This window comes from Globicephala melas, chromosome 16 (genome assembly GCF_963455315.2).
Source record: "Globicephala melas chromosome 16, mGloMel1.2, whole genome shotgun sequence".
Lineage (NCBI taxonomy): Eukaryota > Metazoa > Chordata > Mammalia > Artiodactyla > Delphinidae > Globicephala > Globicephala melas.
This window is the reverse complement of record NC_083329.1, coordinates 29,824,765-29,846,371: the sequence shown is the minus strand read 5'-3', so window position 1 is coordinate 29,846,371 and position 21,607 is coordinate 29,824,765. Positions and strand designations below refer to the sequence as shown.

Here is a 21,607-nt window from a genome sequence, read left to right as displayed (position 1 = left end):
TATAGATTCAAAGACTAACCTCTGAAAAATGTCATGTTAAGGTATTAATTATCCTCTTTTTCTATTTTATTTTCTCCCTTAGTCTCTCCCACCTATCAGCTATCCAGGGGAAAACATCAGTGGCACCAGGATTTGAGGCAAGAAGTGAAGACTCAGAATGCTGGAGAAGGGAAGGAAGGAACCAGGAGAACTTGATTATGAAAAATCAGAGTCAGTTCCCAGAAAGCAGACTCCAGTTGACCAGTTTCTAGTTACCAGGGGAAGCCTTTGTTCATTGATGGGCCATGACTGTTGTCCCTTTCTGGTCTTTAGAGCCTTTTTGTATCCTCCAGTGTTTTCCTCAAGTAATGTCTAGGAGTTCTGGAATGATGTCCCTCAATTCTATAGCTGCCAGGAGAGAGAACCAATAAAACTACTAGCTACAGTCAGCCTGAGGCCAATGGTCCAGGCAGACCTAAGAAGGAGGGATTTCAAAGAAAGTGAAATCTACCTTTGGAGTAAATTACTGAAGGTGGAATTACAGGTAAAGATAATGAAGAAAAAACATTCTTCTTTCTCTGCTTCTCCTAGCCTCATCTTAAAGGAGAGGCAGAGTCCATCAGACAAGACTGGCCCAGCCACAAAGCCAGGCCCGTTCCTCTAAAAAGCAAGGGGATTTCTGAATATAGTTTAGTGGTGAGTGGCTGATTTGTATCTGTCTACCTTCTGGCTGTTTGGAGGGGGAAGTGATTCCTTCTGGCTGGGGCAATCAGGGAAGGAGTGTAGACATTTGACTCCTGCCCAGATGAATGGGTTGGATTTGGACCCAAGCACAAGTGGGAGAAGGGCATTCCTCCCGGAGCTCACAGCACAAGCAATGTAAGGAGACCAGAATGCAAGGGGCACTTGAAGGTAACAATGGAGGAGTTCAGTTGGCTGAAGTTAAGAGGCTCCTGTAGGGAAGTAGCAGGGGATGAGGCCAGTAAATGCAGACTAAGGTGGTGATGGTATGGTTGGGGGAACCAGGGTCAGATGACACAGAGGTTAAAATCCCAGCTCACAGTTGCATACTAGCTGAGAGACACTGAAGTTCCTTGACAAATCTCAGATTCCTCATCTGTGAAATGGCGATAACCCTAATAGCGTTGTTGGAGGAGGACTAGCTAAGATAATGCCTACAGAGAGCTTAGTCCAGTGCCTGGCGCCTGGTAAGCCCTCCGTAGATAAATGTTAGTGTTATTATTATTAATGCAAAGGCATCGGATGCATGCTTTAAGGGCGATTAACCGGGCAACACAGAAGTGGGTTGAATTGGGAAGAGCTTGCCTAGGACCCTGTACACAGTAGCTACTCAGGAAACGCTGAACGGAATTGCATTCTCTGCTAGGCATCGGGCAAGCAGGGATATGGTTTCTGCCTTTTGTAAGCTCACGGTCCCCGGGGGTGAGGTAAGTGCCAAATTTGGTGAGGGGAGGATGCAGACGTAAATTCTTCAGATTAGCTTCTCTCCAACTGTTCCCTGCCGGAATCCAAAACGACGCGGGGACAGCGAGGGGTGGGGTTCCCTAAACTCCCAGGGTTTAGCGAACCGCCGTCGGGTAGGACTGCAGCTGAGCCCAGGATCCTGGCTGAGGAAGAAAAGGCGCGCAGGCGTAGTGCGGACGAGGGCGCTCACCTGTCCTAGAGCGGGCGGAGCTGAACCCGGGAGTCGGGCGGGAGGCGGGGCGGGAGCGATGACGTCAAGGGCACGCCGCCGCCGAGCAGTCGCGTCCCGGAAGCGAGGGCGGGGGAGGCGGCGGAGGTTCTCAGTACTGCGACTTCAGAGAGGCCTTGGGAAGAGGCGCGTCGTGGTGGGGCGGGCCTGAGGAAACGCGCCGGGGTCTGGTGGCCCTATCAGTGCCTCCTGGCCGTCCCCGCCCCTTCCCCACCGTCGCAGCGACCGCTTAGGTGAGGTGCCACCCCCACCCCACTCTGGTGTGTCCGCCGACTGTGCGGAGTTGGGCGCCAGAACGCCGCGGGGGCCGCCACCTGCTGGCCCAGCGACCTTGGGTGTGGTCTTCTGTGGTTTGGGTCTCAGGGCCCCGTCCGGCTCCCTGGGCTGCAGGGGTGATGGTCCGGCCTCTGCCGGCGCAGACCTGCTTCACCCCTTCCTGGGCGCTTACTTCGCGCCCGCCTTGGGTCCTTTCATCCTAGCTCCTCCTGAGGGGGTCTCGGGTTCCTGGTGGCCCCTTTGTTACCCTCCCCTTCAAACACCCTCCTCCCCCCGTCGTCCCAGATCGCAGCCCCTTGCCTGGAACTGGCTTTTGTTGCTGTGGGCCAAGGGTCTACCTCCTTGTTTACTGCTTAGCGTTTGGGTCGGACTTTGAAATTAGGAGAGACGGTGAGAGTTTTGTGGCTATCCCCATCAGAGAAGAGAGGAGGGAATGGGGTTTTATGGAAGGTGGTGACTGCCCCGTAGGGTTCAAGGGGAAAAAGGGGTGGGTAATGGGCAGGGATGGTTCAGGAGGTTGTTGGGAACAGAAGGGAGAGGGAAAGCTTAGAGCATGCAGCAGGGTGGAAGAAAGCTCTGGGCTCCTGGAGCGTGGGCAATTAATTCACTCACTCAGCGAGCATTTATTACATTCCCATTGTGTGCGGAAACAGTGGTGAATGGAAGATGTAGTCTTTGACCTGCTGGAACTCAAAGTTAAGAGGGGCAGACTGGCAAGAAAGAAGGGAGTTTTGCTTGGTGTGATAAATGCTGTTAGGGTACTGAGTACATGATCCTTTGGGAGCATTGGGGAGGGTCTCCCAGTCCAGACTGGAGTTGTTGGCAAAGACTTCTCAGAGCAAGGGAGTGCTGTTTAAGCCGATACCTGAGTGATGAGTAGGAATTAACTAAGTAAAGAGTGGGAGAAAAATATTTCAGGACATCGTTTCACTTGAGACCCCAGGCTGCCTCTCACCAGCAACCATGTGTGCTTGGTCTTCATGGTTTATACTCTTGATGGGTCTGTGGGGAAAAGAACATTAGATGGAGAGTCAGAAGAGCAGGATTTTATACAGTTGACCCTTGAACAACGCAGGGGTTAGGAGCGCTGACCCTCTGTGAAGTCAAAAATTGGAGTATGACTTACAGTACGCCCTCCCTCCACGCGGTCCCTCCGTATCCGCCGTTGGGCATCCGAGGATTCAACCAACTGCAGATTGTATAGAACTGTAGTATTTACTGTTGGAAAAAATCTGCATATAAGTGGAACCGTGAAGTTCAAACCCATGTTGTTCAAGGGTCAGCTCTATCTGGGTCATTCACTTCACCTTGCTGAATGTGTCTTCCTCTGTGAAATAGGCTTTCCACCTGTAGCCCTGCCTACCTCATAGGTTTATTATGGCATCACATGAAATAATGCAAGTGGGGCTTCCCTGGTGGCGCAGTGGTTGAGAGTCCGCCTGCCGACGCAGGGGACATGGGTTCGTGCCCCGGTCCGGGAAGATCCCACATGCCGCGGAGCGGCTGGGACCGTGAGCCGTGGCCGCTGAGCCTGTGTGTCCGGAGCCTGTGCTCCGCAACGGGAGAGGCCACAGCAGTGAGAGGCCCGCGTACCACAAAAAAAAAAAAATAATAATAATGCAAGTGGAAGTGTGTTGGGCATTGGAAGTGCAATGCAAATGTCAGGGATTCTTATGGTTACAGGATGCAGACCTCAGAGCGAGAGGGGTGTGGGCCAGAGGTGAGCCCCAGCATGGTCCCCGAGGCTCCCCTGGAGTCTCCAACTGCTCCTGCCAAGTCCCCGGCGTTTGATCTTTTCAACTTGGTTCTGTCCTACAAGAGGCTGGAGATCTACCTGGAACCTCTGAAGGATGCAGGTGATGGTGTCCGGTATTTGCTCAGGTACAGATTTTATTTAGGGTTGCTCTAACCTGCTGGGCCTTCTGCCTTCCTGCTTTGTAATTGCACTGGCCACTCAGGCAATGGCTGGGTTATCCTTTCTGCGCTGGTGAGGAGCAGTTCTGGGAGGTACTTTGGGCCTCTGGGTTTATTCTAGACCCTGTGTCTCAGGCCCAACCCAGGAGAGGCAGGCACTGGGAACCATCTGGCCTTTCACCAGGGTTTCTTCTTTGGGGCTGAATAAGCTCATACCTGAGGACTGCTAGCTAGCCTTGACCATTGGGCCTTTTATATCCAGAGCAGGCTTTTTTTCCCCTTCTCTCCCAACATTAGCATAATTCATATTAAAATTAGGATGCAAATAGCTATGAATAAGCAGATACTATTTTCACTAATCCTTTAGGATTATGGCTCTCAAAAGTTTTTGTTCCTGTTCTACTTTGATTTTCATCCTTGGTAATTTTCTTTTTTCTCCTTTCAGCTCACTTTATTTCTTATGCTAAAGTATTTAAAATTATAGATATATACCACTCTGCTCCCTAAACACATTATTTAGTTTGTCTCTAAATAATAATGACTTTTTTAAAAAAAATAAGGTAACATCATACCTAACACAATTAACAATGATTCCTTGTTGTCACCCTATACCCAGTTCATATTCAGATTTTCTCAGATGGTGTAAGGAGGGGCTCGCTTTGTAATCCCACCATGACCAACTAGCTGAAATGAATCGTGGTCTTCCTTAGGGGAGTGTGTGGGCTCTGGAAAGCACGGGGCTGTGCTCTCTGGTGTTTTCTACTGTGTGTGTGTGTGCACGTGCGCGCATGCACCTGTGCATGCAAACGTATGTGTGTATGTATATACATGTGTTTGTATGTATGTGTGTTTTGCCTTTTCGTGGCAAAGCACAAAAGTTAAATATATCCTGCACTTCTCCTTTTCCAGCACTGGTCTCTTAGTGCTTCTTGGCACTAATGTATTAGGATTTTTCCATTTTATGAAATTAGAAATCTGAGGATGTGGTGGGATTGACTAAGCTGGATGGAGGAGGAGCATCGGGACTCAGAAGCCCCCAGGAGCTTATGGTCTCCGAGCCGCTGGGAGATGGAGCGCTGGTCTGTGAAAGTGGCTGTCAGATTAGTTTGTGTGTTTGGTTGTTCTTTTCTTAGTAAAGAGGATTCGACTTTGCAGAGGGATCTAATCTTGAGCTTCTATGAGGTCTGAAGCCTGGAGCTACAGTAGATTTTTAAAAGACTTCTCTCTTCTGGGATCAGCTACTCCGGTAGGTGGGTCTCCATGACCAAAGTGCCGGTAAAGACAGATAGAATGGGAGAGGCTGGGAATTCCCTCGCGGTCCAGTGGTTAGGACCCTGCACTTCTACTGTAGGAGGCGCAGGTTCGATCCCTGGTCGGGGAACTAAGATCCCACATGCCACGTGGCATGGCCAAAAAATAAACAAACAGATCTTTAAAAAAAAAAGAGAGAGAGAGAGAGGCTTTAAAATGAAAGCGATATCAGTGGCTGTGTGCTATTTTTATTTCTGAGATGGGATTGGCCTTAGACCTGACTTAATTTGCTTTTACCCTGGTAGCAGCCACTAGATGGGTCTGAGGCCTAATTAGGGTGGTGTAGTTGGAGTGTATGGAATTTTAAGACAAAAGCAGAGAGAGGTCATTTCACTCCCTTACTCATAATTCTTGTTAAAAAAAAAAAGCACCCCATAAATTAGTTAACCTCATTTAGTAACTGTGAAATATCCCAATTAGAGCAAAAGAAAATGCATTGAAGTTCTGAATACATTGCATCTTACCTGTTGATTTTTCTATTTGACTCTCTCCTCTGAGGGCCCACCTTATATCCACTGACACTGCTCTTTAGAATATAGGTGTCAGTGGCTTCGTGATTACGTCTGTGCTCCCTTTACTCTGTTAAATGTCCTTTATCAAGGACTAAGCCAGCACCGTTGCTCGTCTTCAGCAACCTGTCTCTGATTTTCTTTCCTCCGTCTTTGGGGGCTTCTGCTTGGCATTTGGTGGTGGTGGGAGCTGGGTCTGTGTTTGCTTCTAAAAGTTCCAGTTCACTTTGGGTGTGTTTGCTGAGGGAATGCCAACCCTGGTTTTGTCTTCATTTTTTATATGTTGAAATGAAACCTTTATTATTTTCTTTCCTTTGGAATTAATGTATGTTTAAAACAAACTCTCAAAATCACAGAAATAAGAGAAAGTCGCAAATAAGATCAAAGAAATCCTTTACATTTTGTTCTCTCAGTTTCCATATTAGATGAGTCTTGTGCAGTAAGCATGTGTTCTTATGAAATTGTAAAAAAAAGAATACGTTACATATCAACTCTGTCTCAGTAAATACAAAGAATAAAGGAAAACTCTTAAAGAAGAATGTCATCGGCACCTCTTAAAGAGAATAGAACCTTACAAAACACAGGTTAAACAGGGTTATAACATTAACAGATAATTTCATAAATTCTTCCTCCTCCTGGGAAAAGGTTCTACAGGTCTTCTGGTTCTGAGAGGATGCCCTTTCTCACCCTGGGGCCTGAAGTGTGGCCTCAGCTCCTCTCCCGGTCGCCTGTCCAAGTGAGAGACCCACTTTTCATTTCTCCCTGACCCTCTGAGCTCCAGGGCCTCCTCTTCCTCCTGGTTTTGAAGACCCGCCTGTGTGCCCGTCTCCCCTTCCTGGCTGGAGGGGCAGCTGTCTTCAGTGACCAGGACTCTCTGTGTTGTAGGTGGCAGACACCATTGTGTTCCTTGCTGACCTGCCTGGGCCTCAACATCTTGTTCCTCACCTTGAATGAGGGTAAGAACCAGGGGCCAAGGGTTTTTTGTGAATGGATGTGGGGAGGAATTCTGAGAAGCGGCCCATGTGAGGGAGCCGCCTGTGTCGCCATGGAGTTGGCCTCCCTCTGTGTCTGCTCGATGTCAGAACACAGGCTCCTGAGAGACCCACCCTGGGCTAGAATCCTGGCCGGGCCACTGGTGTGACCTCAGAAGTTCTTTAACCTGTTCATTAAGGCCTAATTTTCCTCATCTCTGAAGGGAGGATAGTAACAGTGCTTTCCTCAGAGGGTTGTTGTGAGGAATGAGATAATCTATGTATAACACTTAACACAGTTCCTGACACGGAATAAGCAGTCAGTACATTATAGCTGTTATTATTATTTCCTTCTGGACTGAATGCTGATGCATTAACCTTTTCCCATTTTGGTTTCTGGGGTCATTTGGGGACATGACATGGGGTGAAGGTACTAGGAAGGTGAGCTGATCAGGGATTTTTGCCACATCTGTTGATTTTCTCTGGCTCAGCAAGTGAGCCTGGCCGGGGCTGCTGGGCAGTCACCAGTGGTGAGGGGTCTGTGGCATGAAGCCTTTGAGGTTGATGTGTGGACGGGTGGGTAGCTGGTGGGGTCCTGGATAGTGCTGTCTCCTGGGGACCTTTTATGACAAGGTATGCTGGGACCCAGCCCTTTTAGTCGGAACTGGCAGATGGCTGCAGAAAAAGCCAAACCCCTCAAGGGAAATGAGTGAAAGGCCTGGGGCAGAAGTTCTGAGGAGCTGAGTCCTTTCTTCATGCTTGTTCTATTGAATTCACATTTCTCAAGTGTCTCCTTTGCCTCCTGTGGTTTCAATGGGTTGAAAATAAACCCGTTTCACATAAAACCTCATCTTCTATGTCTTAGTAGGACTCTTCTTTGTCTGATTGAAACTCAGATATCCTTCCCAGCCTGTTAGATTTTTCTAAATATATTTCCAAAGTAAATCAGTTCAGATGACAGATGTTTAACAAGCATTTACTCAGTGCCCAGTGCTCTGTTCGCTTGCTTTGGAGGGTACCATGTTAACATGGAAGAAGTTCCTTCTTTGGATTTTCTTTTAGCCTCACCATTGCTCGATCCACAGTGGTCTGTGGTATCCTAAACTCCAAAGGAAGGCTTCCAATCTGCCCTAGTGGCCCAAAGATCAGACTGTCAGTCATTGGGAGCTCCCAGCGGCCAGACTCCAGGCACGAGCCACCTGCTGTGTGCTGTGTGCTAGTGTAGTGATTTTTAATATTTTAAAAAAAGGGTCTGGGGCTACAGCAGTGACCAGATGGGGGAAAGTCCCAGCTCTTAGGAGCCTACATTCACAGAGGAGCCAACGACCGTATGTGTAATCTGCCATGCGGTGATAAGTTCTATGAGGAAAACTAAAACTGGGTTAAGGGGCTGGAGGCCGTGGGGGGGGCGGGGGTTCTGTTTCATACTGGGTGGTTGGGGGAGGTCTTTTGGGCAGAGACCTGGAGCAGGTGAGGGAGCGAGCACGTGAACATCTGGGTGGGCGGAGGCTCCTGGTCCTGCTATCTGCTTATCTGCAGTGTTTTTGCTCCCATAGGTGCATGGTACTCAGTGGGTGCCCTGATGATTTCCGTGCCTGCCCTGCTGGGCTACCTTCAGGAAGTCTGCCGGGCACGGCTGCCCGAGTCTGAGCTGATGCGGAGGAAGTATCATAGCGTGAGGCAGGAGGACCTTCAGAGAGTTCGCCTGTCTCGCCCTGAGGCCGTAGCTGAGGTGAAGAGCTTGTGAGTATGGAAGGGGCCAGGGAGGTGAGGGACAGTGGCAGTACCAGCTGCCACCACACTGAGTGCTTGCTGGGCACCAGACATCGTAGTGGGCAAACCATGGATGTTATTTCATCTTTTTTTTTTTTTTTGCGGTACATGGGCCTCTCACTGTTGTGGCCTTTCCCGTTGCGGAGCACAGGCTCCAGACACACAGGCTCAGCGGCCATGGCTCACGGGCCTAGCAGCTCCGCGGCATGTGGGATCCTCCTGGACTGGGGCACGCACCTGTGTCCCCTGCATTGGCAGGCGGACTCTCAACCACTGCGCCACCAGGGAAGCCCCTCCTTTCATCTTTTTAACAGTTCTGGGAGGTAGCTACTATGATTGTCCTCCATTTATGGATGAGGAAAAAGGCAATTGACCAAGCTGGGATGGGAATCCAGATCTAGCTGATTTCACAGTTTAGGGTCTTGACTGAACGCACGCACACACACACACACACACACACACACACACACACATACATACACGAGCCACTGCCTGGGTTCAAATCTCAGTTCTGCCATTTAATTGCTGTGACATTGGGCAAGTTACTCAGGTTCCTCATCTGTTAAATGGGATAATTATAGGCTTACCTCATAGGTGGTTGTGACAATTAAATGAGTGTCTGGTACCCAGGAAGTCATCATCACTATTGCTGTGGAGGAACTTCCCTAAATGTGACAGAGCTGGTACTTCTGAGGAAGCACCTTACGACTGTTGGATAACATTAACCATAACAACTTCAGTGGCTCTCTTGAAGTACAGCAGGGGTTCTCATCCCTCCCTGGGCAGCAAAGGCCTCTGTGGAGCTCCAAAGGAAACTTATAAACCAGTGGAGGGCTGGGCCCCACCCCAGAAATTCTGAGTCAGTTATCTGGAGTGGGGCCTGGGTATCTGCAGTTTTTCAGAAAACGTTTTCACTTTGAAATGATTTTAAACTTACAGAAGATTTCCAAGAATAGTACAAAGAACTCCCACATGCCCTTTACCCGGATAGAACAATTATTAACATTTTGCCACGTTGGCTTCATCTATCTTTCTACACTAAGACATTATTTTTTTTCTTTCTGAACGATTTGAAAGTAAGTTACAAACATCTTGCCTATTTACCCCAAATACTTCAGCATGCATTTTCTAAGAACAAGGATATTCTCTTCTATTTCCAAAGTCCTGTAATCAAAATTAGGAAATTTAACATTGATAACATTAGCATTAGTACTATTATCTAATAGTTGTTCATGATCAAATTTTGCCATTTGTATTAATAAGGTCTTTTATATAAGTTTCTCCTGATCTAGGCTCCAATCCAGACTCGTGGATGACATTTAGTTTTTATGTCTCTTTAGTCTCCTATGAACTGGAATAGTTCCTTGGTCTTTGTTTCTCATGACTTGACATTTTAAAATAGAACATGTTTATTATTTTGTAGAATTTCTCTGCATTTGTGGTAGTTTGGTTCCTCATGATTAGATTCAGGTTCTGCATTTTTGGCAGGAATGTGACAAGTGACATTGTCGTTGTATCATATCAAGAGGTACATGATGTCACTGTCTGTTATGGGAGATACTAACTTTGGTCACCTTGGTGCAGGTTTCTCCACTGTAAAGTGACGATTCATTTTACCCTCTGGAGTTAGTAATCTGAGGGGGGATACTTTGAGACTTTGTAAATACTTGTTCCTCATCAAATATACACCCACTACATTGAAATCCATTGATAGGTCTTACTTTCATCAATTTATTACTATGATGGTTGCAAAGGTGATTTTCTTTGTTTGTTCTTTTTTCTTTTTTTGCAAAGGTGATTTTCTAATTGTCATTATTACCTGACATTCTATAAGAAAGAGCTTTTCCTTATTATCAATATGAACGTAGGAATTTTAAATTTTATTCAGTGGGTTATAATTTATTATTGTCATTGTTAATTTTGATCTTAGTCCTAGATTTGTCAATGGAGCTCTTTTGAACTGGCCCCTGTGTTCTTTCAATGTGTCCCCATCATTTTTGAGTGCTTCCTTATTCTGTGGTACAACAGAATGTTCACATTCATCTTGCACATTCCCTGCCCTGTTCTAAAATCAGCCATTTCTCCGAGGAGCGCTTCAGAAACCAAGATCTGGGTTCTCATTTCACAAGCATGTGCTCTTTGCTTTTGGGGGGCATCCATTTAAAAAAACTCTTCATGTCAGTCTACCTTACATCCCAGGTGGAGACACATTGCTCTACATCCTGCCATTTATCCTCACAGCTCCAGTGCATCTGGGAGGTGGGTACCCTGCTCCTCCTATTATAGAGGAAAACTGCATCCTTGGAAAAGTTAAGTAGCCAGCCCAACATCAACATCTAGGAAGAGACCAAAGCAGGAACCTTGGCAAGGGTTCAAAAAAGGGGGCTGAAGTGTACGAAGTTTCCCCAAGCTCTCTGATCCCTCTGGGTGAGGCAGGGCGTATAGCTTGCACAAGCCCCCTCCCTATGTTGTGTCTGCAGCTTGATCCAGCTGGAGGCCTTCCTGAGCCGCCTGTGCTGCACTTGTGAAGCCGTCTACCGCGTGCTGCACTGGGAGAACCCCACCGTGTCCTCACAGTGAGTGCCCGTCCGCTCCCACCACCGCTGCCCTGAGGACCCCAGGCAAAGCCAGCTGCCTCGAGAGGACTCCTGTTGCCCTAGCTCAGGGGAAAAGAGCCCACTAGGCTCTTGTGTGCAGACCTGTACGTAGGCTTGTGGGCTTGAATGCGCTGCTTTTGTTCAGACACCTTCTTTTAGGTGCGGTCATAATATTTTAATAATAGAAAAATAACTCACCATGGAATCTCCCACCCTGATACAGCAGCCAGTCTCATGTTTGGATTGCCTTGTAGAGTTTGTCACATGCAAATGCTCTCTATAGCTCATAGTGTATGTGAGAACCCGTTTTTTTTTTCACTTATTGTTATCATATAACTGGTTTTCCATGTTGCTACATAGCTTTTGGAATTACTTGTAATACAACATTAATATAGATGGTGATTATACTATACTTTATGGAACCATTCTGTGATATATTTAGTCAGTTTCTACTTTTGGTTACTAACCCTGTAGTGCACATTTTTATGGGTATAGCTTTAATCTTTCGAAATTTTTTTTTCTTAGAATACTAGGATGGAACTATTGAATCAAATGAAATGAATGTTTTTAAGGCTCTTTGTATATGAATAATAATGACAACTAATACTTGTTTAGCCTTCCCCTGGTGCCAGGCACTGTGCTCAAGGCTTTCCATGGTACTGTCTCACTCTTGGTAGTAACCCTATGAGGAAGGTGCTATTTCAGTCCTCATTTTTTTGGGCCGCACCACTCCACATGGGGAATCTTAGTTTCCCGACCAGGAATCGAACCCGTGCCCCCTGCGTTGGAAGCACGTATTCTCAACCACTGGACCACCAGGGAAGACTTAATCCTCATTTTACATGTGAAGGAAGTAACACTCAGAGAGCCAAGGGACTTGCATAAGGTCACACAGCAAGAAGTGGCAGAGCGGAATTCAGATCCAAGTCTGTCTTATTCTAGACTTCAGAGTCTAGATCCTGAGGAGAGATGTGTGTTGGACCAGTTTAGGCGGCCCCGCCCGTGTCAGTTGTGACCTGTTGGTGGTTGTAAATCCTTCCTCCTCACTTTACTTTCCAGTTGTTTGATTAGCAGATCTTGTCAGCTTATTAACTGTTCCCATAGCTGTTTGTTGCCCAGACCCCCATGTGGGTGTGCCCTGAACCAGTTTCCTTCTGATCTTACGAATTTCTTATCCTGTGGTTCCTCTCTGTCGATCCAGGTTCTATGGGGCTCTTCTGGGCACGGTTTGCATGCTGTATCTGCTGCCGCTGTGCTGGGTCCTTGCCCTTTTAAACAGCACACTCTTTCTGGGAAATGTGGAGTTCTTCCGAGGTAAGCCCTGAAGAACCTGACAGAGATGGGACCCGGCTCTGAGGGCTGGTTAGGCTCCCCTTTATCTCTACGGCTGATCATCTGTTTGCTGTGCCTTCCACAAGGGGGCAGCACCACACTAGGGTCCTCCCTTGGAGAGTGGTGGACTCTGCCTCTCAGATGTTCAGTGGGATACAGGGGAGGCTGCTACTAGGGGTCCCTTTCCCTTCCCCAGACAGATGAATCACTGCTCACGTGACATGGTGGCTTCTGGGAGACGAGGGAGGGATGTTTTCCCAGTGTTGCCATCCACCTCCCAGGATGCAGCCCCCCAGGAATTGCTGCCTCATCTCTGTGATCCCAGAGTACCTGTCTGCCGTCTGGCTTCGAAAGCACTGAAACAGTCTGGAGAGGCCTTGAGCCGTAGAAGCCTGGGCCTGTACATATGTTGGGGTGATTGCTATACTTGTTTTCCTCCCTGTGGTTGGAAATTAATTATAGAAGCCATGATTTATCAGGCACTTACTACATTTAATCTCTCTTTAACAATCTCATGGGGTAGGTATTGGTACATCTGTCTTGTTTATGAGGCTTGGGTTAGGTGACTTGTTCAGAGTTATGAGGGCGACTGTTTCCTGCTGCCGAGAGGGGGTGCTGGAGGAGGCGGCCAGCTGGCTGCAGTAGTGGGTACCCCCAGAGCACTGCTCATTCCATCCTGATTCTGCCTCCCACCCTGTTCTCCTTGCTCTGGGTAGTGGTGTCTGAGTATAGGGCATCTCTGCAGCGGCGGATGAACCCCAAGCAGGAAGAGAGTGCCTTTGAGAGCCCGCCACCGTCGGATGCCGGGGGGAAGGGCGCTCTGCCGGACTGCACACCTGCACCTGCGCCCACGCCCACAGAGGTGAGTGCCCCTAACCACCCAGGCAGAGCCTGCTGCGGGCGGGCTGCCCAGCCTCCCTATTACCAGCTTGTTCATACCAAATAACTCCTGGGCTGGCCTCCAGTTCCTGCTCCTTCCCAGGCCCATCTCCTCTGAAGTGCTTAATGGTAATGACATAGTTAACTAGTAACAAGAGCTACGCTGTGCTTTACTGAGTGTTTACTCTGCTGTTCCAAGTACTTTATAGACGTTAACCCCAGGAGGTGTAGGTTATTTCTGAGAATGAGATTATTCTCCTTTGTAGAAGAGAAGGCTGAGGCACAGAGTGGTTGTCCAGGGGCAGTGGGCCCAGGACTCAGATCCATGCCCTGTGGGTCTAGAGCCTGTGCTCTCAACCACAGTGCTCTCCAGCCACTGTACGTCCTTTTGTGGCCTTGGTCCCATCTCCCTGTCCTGCTAGGTTACAGACTGCTCTCTTTCCCCTGACTTCTTCCTTTCTGGCAGTTGTGTCATTTCCTCTGAGGTGTGAACCATTGTTTTTCTTTTCTTTTTCTTTTTTTTTTAATTAATTAATTAATTTTTTGGTTGTGTTGGGTCTTCGTTGCTGTGCGCGGGCTTTCTCTAGTCGTGGCGAGCAACTCTCTGTTGCGGTGCGCGGGCTTCTCATTGCGGTGGCTTCTCTTTCTTGCAAAGCACAGGCTCCAGGCATGCGGGCTGCAGGAGTTGTGGAATGCAGGCTCAGTAGTTATGGTGCATGGGCTCTAGAGTGCAGGCTCAGCAGTTGTGGCACACGGGCTCAGTTGCTCTGCGGCATGTGGGATCTTCCCGGACCAGGGCTTGAACCCATGTTCCCTGAATTGGCAGGCGGATTCCTAACCACTGTGCCACCAGGGAAGTCCCTCTTTTTTTTTTTTAATAATTTTTTTTATTTTAAAATTTTTGACTGTGTTGGGTCTTCGTTGCTGTGCGCAGGCTTTCTCTACTTGCGGTGAGCGGGGGCTACTCTTTGTTGCGGTGTGCGGGCTTCTCATTGCAGTGGCTTCTCGTTGCAGAGCATGGGCTCTAGGCGCGCAGGCTCAGTAGCTGTGGCTCGCGGGCTCTAGAGCGCAGGCTCAGTAGTTGCAGCCCTGCATTGGCAGGCGGATTCTTAACCAGTACGCCATCAGGGGAGTCCCTTGAACCATTGTTTTGAGAAATCTGGATGCTGGCTCCGGGGAGGTGGCCTTACCTTTGGGGCAGGGCTGCCATCTCTCTGACTGTAATAGAGTCTCTCTCCCCAGGACCTCACGCCAGGCAGTGTGGAGGAGGCTGAGGAGGCCGAGCCTGACGAGGAGTTTAAAGATGCAATTGAGGTGGGTGGCCTTCCCCGGCACCCTCAGCTGACCAGGTCAGAAGTTGGGTGGTCCTGGAGCCATGTAGCTTCTCACATTCCAAGTCTGGGTTTTTAAAGTTTTCTTATGTCCAAGTGAGAAGCTGAAACGTGCTCTGAGCTAAAACTCACTGGTTCAAAGGGTGCCACTGAACCTCCACCCATCCTTTTGCTGACCTAGCATCTGTCCTGGGTGCCCAGGGCAGGGATGGCTCTGGAAGACTCTGGAAAACGCCCTGCTGGGGGAGTGGGTCATTTACTGCCTTGGCTGGGCTGTGGGCTTGGTGCCTTAGATGTGGGGAAGGCAGATGTGGAGGAGGGCACTGCTGGGGTCTCTGCCTGCTCTTCTGAAGGATGAGGGCTGTAAGATGTCCCTTTGACGGGTGAGGATGGGACATTGGAGAAAGCAGTTGCATGGCCAAGTGCTAAGGCAGAGAGTTAGACAGTCTTCCTGGTTTTAGGACAGTGGTTCACACTCATAGTTTGCAGAAGTGTTTTATTTGGCATGAGAAGCTTTAAAATAATTTTTTGAGCCAATATTTAAAAATGGAGAGATTGTGGTGGAAACTCTAGATTTTCAGTTTTTCTAGAAGCTCGGAAGCTCTGGGAGCCCTGAGTCTGCAGCAGTCAGTGTAGCCGAGGAGTGGCTGTCTCCTTTAGAGCAGTCACACAGTCCTCACCACTTCCTGTCCTCCCCGGTCACCGAGTCCTAGTGGCAGTGCCATTTATTGTCACGTTTGCACTATGGCGTTTCTTTTTTTTTAAATATATATTTTAAAATTTTATTTTATTTATTCTTTTTTTTTTGGTTGTATTGGGTCCTCGCCGCTGTGCATGGGCCCTCTCCAGCCGAAGCAAGCGGGGACCGTTCCTCACCGCGGTGCATGGACCTCTCACTGTGGTGCACGGACCTCTCGCCGTGGTGGCCTCTCCCGTTGCAGAGCATGGGCTCTAGGCGCACGGCCCCCAGCAGTTGCGGCACGTGGGCTCAGTAGTTGTGGTTCACGGGTTCCAGAGCGCAGGCTCAGTAGTTGTGGTGCACGGGCTCAGTTGCTCCGCGGCACGTGGGATCCTCCCAGACCAGGGCTCGAACCCGTGTCCCCTGCGTTGGCAGGCGGACTCCCAACCACTGTGACACCAGGGAAGCCCTATGGCTTTTCTTATAGTTGGAAATCACTTCTCTTCATGTCTCTTTGTAAAGTGGGGGATACAAGAAATGGAGGTTTTGTGAGTTTTCACCAGGCCTATGATTTACACCCAGCCCGCTTTACTATTATTACATTAGCCTCGTCCATGTGGGCATTTACATTTTCAGCTGCTAAGATTTCTCTAAGACTTGAAGCGGCTGTGGACTCTGAGTCTTGGTGGTGGTGGTAGGGAATATATATAGCAGGGGCTTTCAAGCAGGTTTGTTCATGACCTAGAGTAAGGAACACATTTTACATCTTGACCCAGTTCACACTTATGTCTGTGAAATATGAAAAACTTAAATAAAACGAGTTTCCTGAAAAATACATTGTAAGGGATATTTTCTTTCCTGTTCAATTCTGTTCTATTAAGATAATGACCAAATTAATTTCACCCAGTTTGAAAAACAGTAATACACAGCTTCCCCCAAGCTTATTTGATGTTGGGGTCCTTTTACAGGGGCCTCTGTTAACGTCACCCTTTGGGATGTGCTCAGACAAACTCAGCATAGCACTTTGTTCTTCCTTTCCTTTGGGGGCCCCCCTCCCAGCAGCTTCCTTCTTGCTATCTTCTCTCTGTTTTCTCTCCTTCTCCCCTGCACCTTGGGAGGCAGGAGACCCACTTGGTGGTGCTGGTAAGTAGCAGCCTTGGTGAGGTGGGCAGGGGCTGGCGGGATGGGGGGAAGGGTGGCCGAGCCGGTGGTCGCCACGCCTCTCGGGGTCCGCCATGCACGCAGATCCCGGAGCCCTGCCACAAGGTGGGCAGAACTGGAAGCAGCTTTTCCCACAGGAGGATGACGAGGGGGCCCCGTGCCCGGCAGAGGATGAGCTGGCCCTGCAGGACAACGGGTTCCTGAGCAAGAACGAGGTGCTGCGCAACAAGGTGTCGAGGCTCACGGAGCGGCTTCGCAAGCGGTACCCGACCAACAACTTCGGTACGGCCCAGGGGAGGGCTGGTTGGGGGCGCCCCGGCCGTGGGGCCAGAGGTGCTGGGTTACGAGGAGAGCAAGGAGTAAAGCTGTGTCCACAGGACCCTGGGGAGGTAGCACATGCACAGAGGGACTGAGAGGGAGGGAACGTGGGTTCCTTCTTGTGTCTCTGTCCTTATTAAATTTTGAGGGAAGATGAGGAATTCAGTTCCAGAAGCGCCACTCCGGGACTGCAGAGAGGTGTGGTCCTGAGGCAGGCAGAGCTGTGGTGGGCAGTGGAGTATAATGGCTGGGAAATGAGTGTGGAGTCTGAGCGCCTGGTGCAAACTCCAGCGCTGCTGGATGTCCTTGAGCAAATTATTTAACTTCCCCTTGCCTCAGTTTCCCCTTTGTAAAAGGTGGATAATATAAGTTCTTACCTCACAGGGTCGTTGTAGGTCTCAAACGAGATAATGCTCATAAAGTGCTGGCACGTTCACAGTAAGTGCTTTGTAAGGGGCGCTGTTAACGTGAAAGGCCCTGGTCCATCCCGCAGGTGCCTAGGAGCCTGTCTGGATCTTTCCAGTCCGATTGGAAGCAAGTTGAAGGAAACAGTGCCTTCCCCTGGGGATGATGGAGCCCTGATGTTTCTTCTCCCCAGCCAAGCTGGTAGATTGGCTAGTCCTTATTTTACTGGGCATGGAGGTGCACCCAGGAAGGTAGCTTTGGAGAAGGGCGGACTTGACTGTTAGCACAGCTCGGAGACCTGGCTCTGATCAGGAGAGTGGGAGTCGAGCCGAGCCATTGTGATGAAGTTATAGCTGAAGCCTGGGGAGCCGGTGACTTGGGAGTCACCCTGGTCCTGACGCAGAACTTGCTTCTGCCTGCTGTCAGCTGACAGGAGGAGGACGGTCTGGCTGCGCTGTCGGTTCTGGTGGGAGTGAGTTCCGGGTGCTGCGCCCTGGGAGAAGCCCCTGGGGTTTATCTTGAGGCGTTTGACCCCGGGCGCTCAGGGCCTACCTTCCTGCCCCTGCAGCAGCCAGGGCAGTTGTTTCCTGAGCGTTAGACCTCCTGGACATGCTGTTTCTTTCTGCTCTGTGAACGTCCCCAGTCATTCAAGATCCCTTCCTTTTATTTGTGATGATCGCTGACTGCTGCCGAGTGCTCTGTGTTCAGTGCGCTTTCACGTACACTGTCTCATTTAGTCCTTAGAAGCAGCCAGGTTCTGGAAGTCCCAAGTGACATTACACAAGACTTAATACTCTTGTTCTGGCAAATTATACTTTTATATCTATGAATTGTAAGTAAAGCCCCTTAGATGTTCCCATTTGGTGGGTGAGTAACCTGAGGTTGAAAAGAGTGATTTGCCCAGAGTCTTCAGCCAGTACATGGTCGAGCTGTGTCTCAAATCCAGGTCATCTGATTTGACTCCCATGTTCTTTCTTTTTTAAATTTATTTAATTTATTTATTTTTGGCTGCGTTGGGTCTTCGTTGCTGCACACAGGCTTTCTCTACTTGCGGCGAGCAGGGGCTACTCTTCGTTGGGGTGCGTGTGCTTCTCATTGTGGTGGCTTCTCTCGTTGCGGAGCACGGGCTCTAGGCGCGTGGGCTTTAGTAGTTGTGGCGCACGGGCTTAGTTGCTCTGCGGCATGTGGGATCTTCCCGGACCAGGGCTCGAACCCGTGTCCCGTGCATTGGCAGGCGGATTCTTAGCCACTGCGCCACCAAGGAAGTCCCTATGTTCTTTCTAGCCCATCATCCTCCCTTTGCCCTGTGTCTGAAGTGCCCTGGTTTTATGCCTATCCTGTTTCTGTATTTGGCTTTTGGTTCAGATAATCCCAACCAGGATAGGTGAAGGCTTGTCAGGTTCCCACGAGGATGGCAAAGGCAGAAAGTGCTTCTTTTCCTAAGCCCCCCTTAGCCCTCCATTCTTCAAGACTGCTTGCTGTCCCTCCCTTGAGATATTCTTAAGCTCTGGGCCGTGAGGGCAAGTGTAGCAGCTCTGTCTTGGGTCTGCCTCCCACAGGCCGGGGTGAGTGAGCTGCTTTGGGGGCCGTTCCATTCTGGCTGCGAGTGGATGAAGGGGATGCACGGGAGGAATGAGGGCAGGCTGCTCACGAGCTCCTCCGTGAACTCCGAGTGGGAGAGTCCTAGTGGGAAGGTCCCCTCTACCCTGGAGGCTCCGTGACCATTGCCTTGGCAGGTCTGTGTGGTCTTAGGCTCCTTCCTGCTCTCTCTGCCCCCGTGGCATCCTCACATGGTGAGTCAGGACCTTGGCTGAAAACGAGCAGGAAGAGTTGGTCGGTGTCGGAAGGGATCGGGGTGCCCTCCTCCTCCGCATGCCTACCTGAGATGGCATCGGCACACAGAGCCCTCCCTGGCTCCAGGTCTGTGCGTGGTACAGGGCTGTTTCACTAGACCACGTGGCTGTCTTGGGGCGGTTGGCCCTGGTACTCCATCCAGTTGAGAGGGGCCAGAGTGTCAGTCTTTGAGCAGCTCCTTTCCCCTGTCCCATGCCCCTTGCTAAGGAGAGCCGGAGGTGGGCTGCCTTGACCTAATTTGTAGTGTGGGGGACAGAGTCTTGGAGCAGCCTGTTTCCTGGGTTGGCATTACCAGCCAGCGGGGCGCTATGCTCTTCTCTCTTTTCCTCTGCCAGGGTCACGGGCTGGCTGACAGCAACAGCAACAGCATCTGCCTTAAGCCCATTGTTTTCAGGTTTCTCCGGCTCCAGCTAGGGTCCCCTCTCCTTGAATGCCGGGAGTGTCCTTTAGCAAGAGCTGCAGGGGATTCTGGCTGGATAGAGGAAGGGACCACATCGCTTTGGGCCTTTGTGTGAAGGTGAGGCCTGGTGCTGTGTACCTGGCCAGACAGATGGTCCAGGAGGCCCAGCAGTGCGCCCTGAAGCTGATAATTCCTCTGGTTAGATCACAGGAGGCCTTTAGACCCCAAGTCTGGAAACCTCCTTCAGTAATCTTGTCCCCTCTCAGGTTTTTCTAGGACCCTAGCCGGCTCTCTTCTGGGCCCACAGCCCTTGGTTGGCCTCTCTGGTCCCTTTTTGTTAGCCACCCTCCTGCCTAGTGTGGACCCCTGCCTTTTCTCCCCTGGCTCACTGCCCCCCATCTGCATGGAGATTTCTGTGTTGAACTATAGTCAGTATTCGTGGCGGCAGCCCTTGTACCTTTCCTTGTTCTCATAAGTTTTTGCTTCTGCTTCTGGAGCTCATTGAAGTCATAAGGGCCTAGTGTGGCTTTTCCTCTCCTCCTCCATCCTTTTGATTTTTTTCACTCACCTGCATGTGCCCCCTTCATCAGACTGTGTCCTTGTTGCAGCCCACCTTTTCCTTCTTTAATTTTCCTGGAAGCAGGGGTGGGTGGTTAGCACAGCTTCTATTAAGCCCCTTTGCCTTGATGTCACCTTGAAAAGAATGGTCGGGGGAATTCCTTGGTGGTTCAGTGGTTAGGGTTCCGCTCTTCCACTGCAGAGGGCATGGGTTTGATCCCTGTTCGGGGAACTAGGATCCTGCATGCTGTGTGGCGTGGCCAGAAAAGAAAAAAAAAAAAAGATTGGTCCCCTCTTCCCCATCTTTCATCTCTTCTTACACCCCCCTTGCCTCCTTCCAACAGTTTTCTAAGCTGCTACTGGCTTCTCTGCTTGAAACCGTGTCTGAATCCTTGTCGATTCATTGTGTCTGGTGGTTTAGGCAGGATCTCTTTCCCAGCTGTATATCGCCCCATCCGTCCACCACTCTTAGTGCCTGCACCTCTTGCCCTGTGCATCTTTTTGGAAGGTGCCTGGTTCTGAGCTTCTCTCCTGGAATCTTCAGATGACAGAAAGCAGGAGTCTGGTGTTTTAGGAGGCATTTCTCTCTTTAGCTGTGGGCAGAGTACTTGTAAGGAGACACTTTGGAAAGGGTTGTGTCAGGCAGGTTTCCTTAGAGATCATTGGAGCCACCTTCTCTGAGGGATGCCTGTTGTCAAGTCCCTGCCAACGTGGTGTGATTTCCAGGGGGTAGATTCTGCTGGATGCTCTGCGATTTGGGCTGGCCCTACAGGTGGGGGGTCTCTAAGCCCCAGGTGGGAGCAGGGGCAGCAGCAGTGTATAGTCTGGGACATCGATTCTCGGTGGCCTTCGGTTTTTCCTTCTTAGTTTGAATCCCTCCTTCTGGCTCTGGATCTGGACTTTGCACTCTGCTCCCAGCCAAGGAGTCTGGGCTGGGCTGGCGCCCTGAGTGTCCCCATTTAGAAGAGTCAGGAGAAGGCGAGAGTTGCAAGGCCTGGGCTGGGTCAAAGCTGAGCTGCTGCCTCTGTTTCTCAGGGAGCTGTACGGGCTGCTCGGCCACCTTCTCAGTGCTGAAGAAGAGGGTAAGTCTTCTCGAGGGTGTGTTTGCTGGGGACTTGGGACGAGATGTAGGGGAGTAGCTCGAGGTCACAGATGAAGTCTGACTGCTTGGGCCACATTGGGCCTGAGGTCTGGTCTGAGGTTTGCTCAAATGAGTGGGTCTCCGGAGCCCTGCCCCTGTGCCCATGCCTTCACCAGCCTTCTCGTGGGATGTCCCATCTGGTTTCAGTCCTGACCCGCTCGGGCACCTCCCCACTCCCATAGTTGTCCCAGGTTCTCTGGGTGGGGCCAGCTGGTGGAAAGGAGCTCCAGGTGCCCGGGGGCAGGCGATCCAAGACTGACCCTGGCTCTTGTCTGCAGCGGAACTGCAGTAACTGTGGAAACAGCTTCTGCTCTCGGTGCTGCTCCTTCAAGGTACCCAGGTCCTCCATGGGGGCCACAGGTGAGTGGTGCAGGCTGGGGGTCCGGGCAGCGGGAGGGCGCGCCTGCCTCCCACCTCCTCTGGGGGCTGCTGTGTGTGGGCAGGGAGCCCAGGGGTCAGTGAGAGGTCCAGGGAACTCGGGATCTCCTCCATCTCCCTTTAACAA

The 21,607-nt window shown here is 50.2% G+C and overlaps 1 protein-coding gene across 7 annotated transcripts in view; it reads left to right on the top strand.

The window, feature by feature from the left end:
* ZFYVE27 (zinc finger FYVE-type containing 27) overlaps window positions 1-21,607 on the top strand; it is a 111,639-nt gene that overhangs the window by 9,852 nt on the left and 80,180 nt on the right. For 2 of the 7 annotated variants that reach the window (XM_060286857.1, XM_060286856.1), the window contains exons 1-12: window positions 1,738-1,926; window positions 3,653-3,850; window positions 6,589-6,659; window positions 8,231-8,417; window positions 10,928-11,023; window positions 12,246-12,358; window positions 13,093-13,238; window positions 14,498-14,569; window positions 16,388-16,408; window positions 16,564-16,708; window positions 20,997-21,043; window positions 21,381-21,462. In XM_060286857.1, the coding sequence (XP_060142840.1) occupies window positions 3,654-3,850; window positions 6,589-6,659; window positions 8,231-8,417; window positions 10,928-11,023; window positions 12,246-12,358; window positions 13,093-13,238; window positions 14,498-14,569; window positions 16,388-16,408; window positions 16,564-16,708; window positions 20,997-21,043; window positions 21,381-21,462 (1,177 nt within the window). In that variant the 5' untranslated portion in view covers window positions 1,738-1,926; window position 3,653. The other 5 variants (XM_060286858.1, XM_030865267.2, XM_060286854.1 and 2 more) reach the window with 5 other exon arrangements.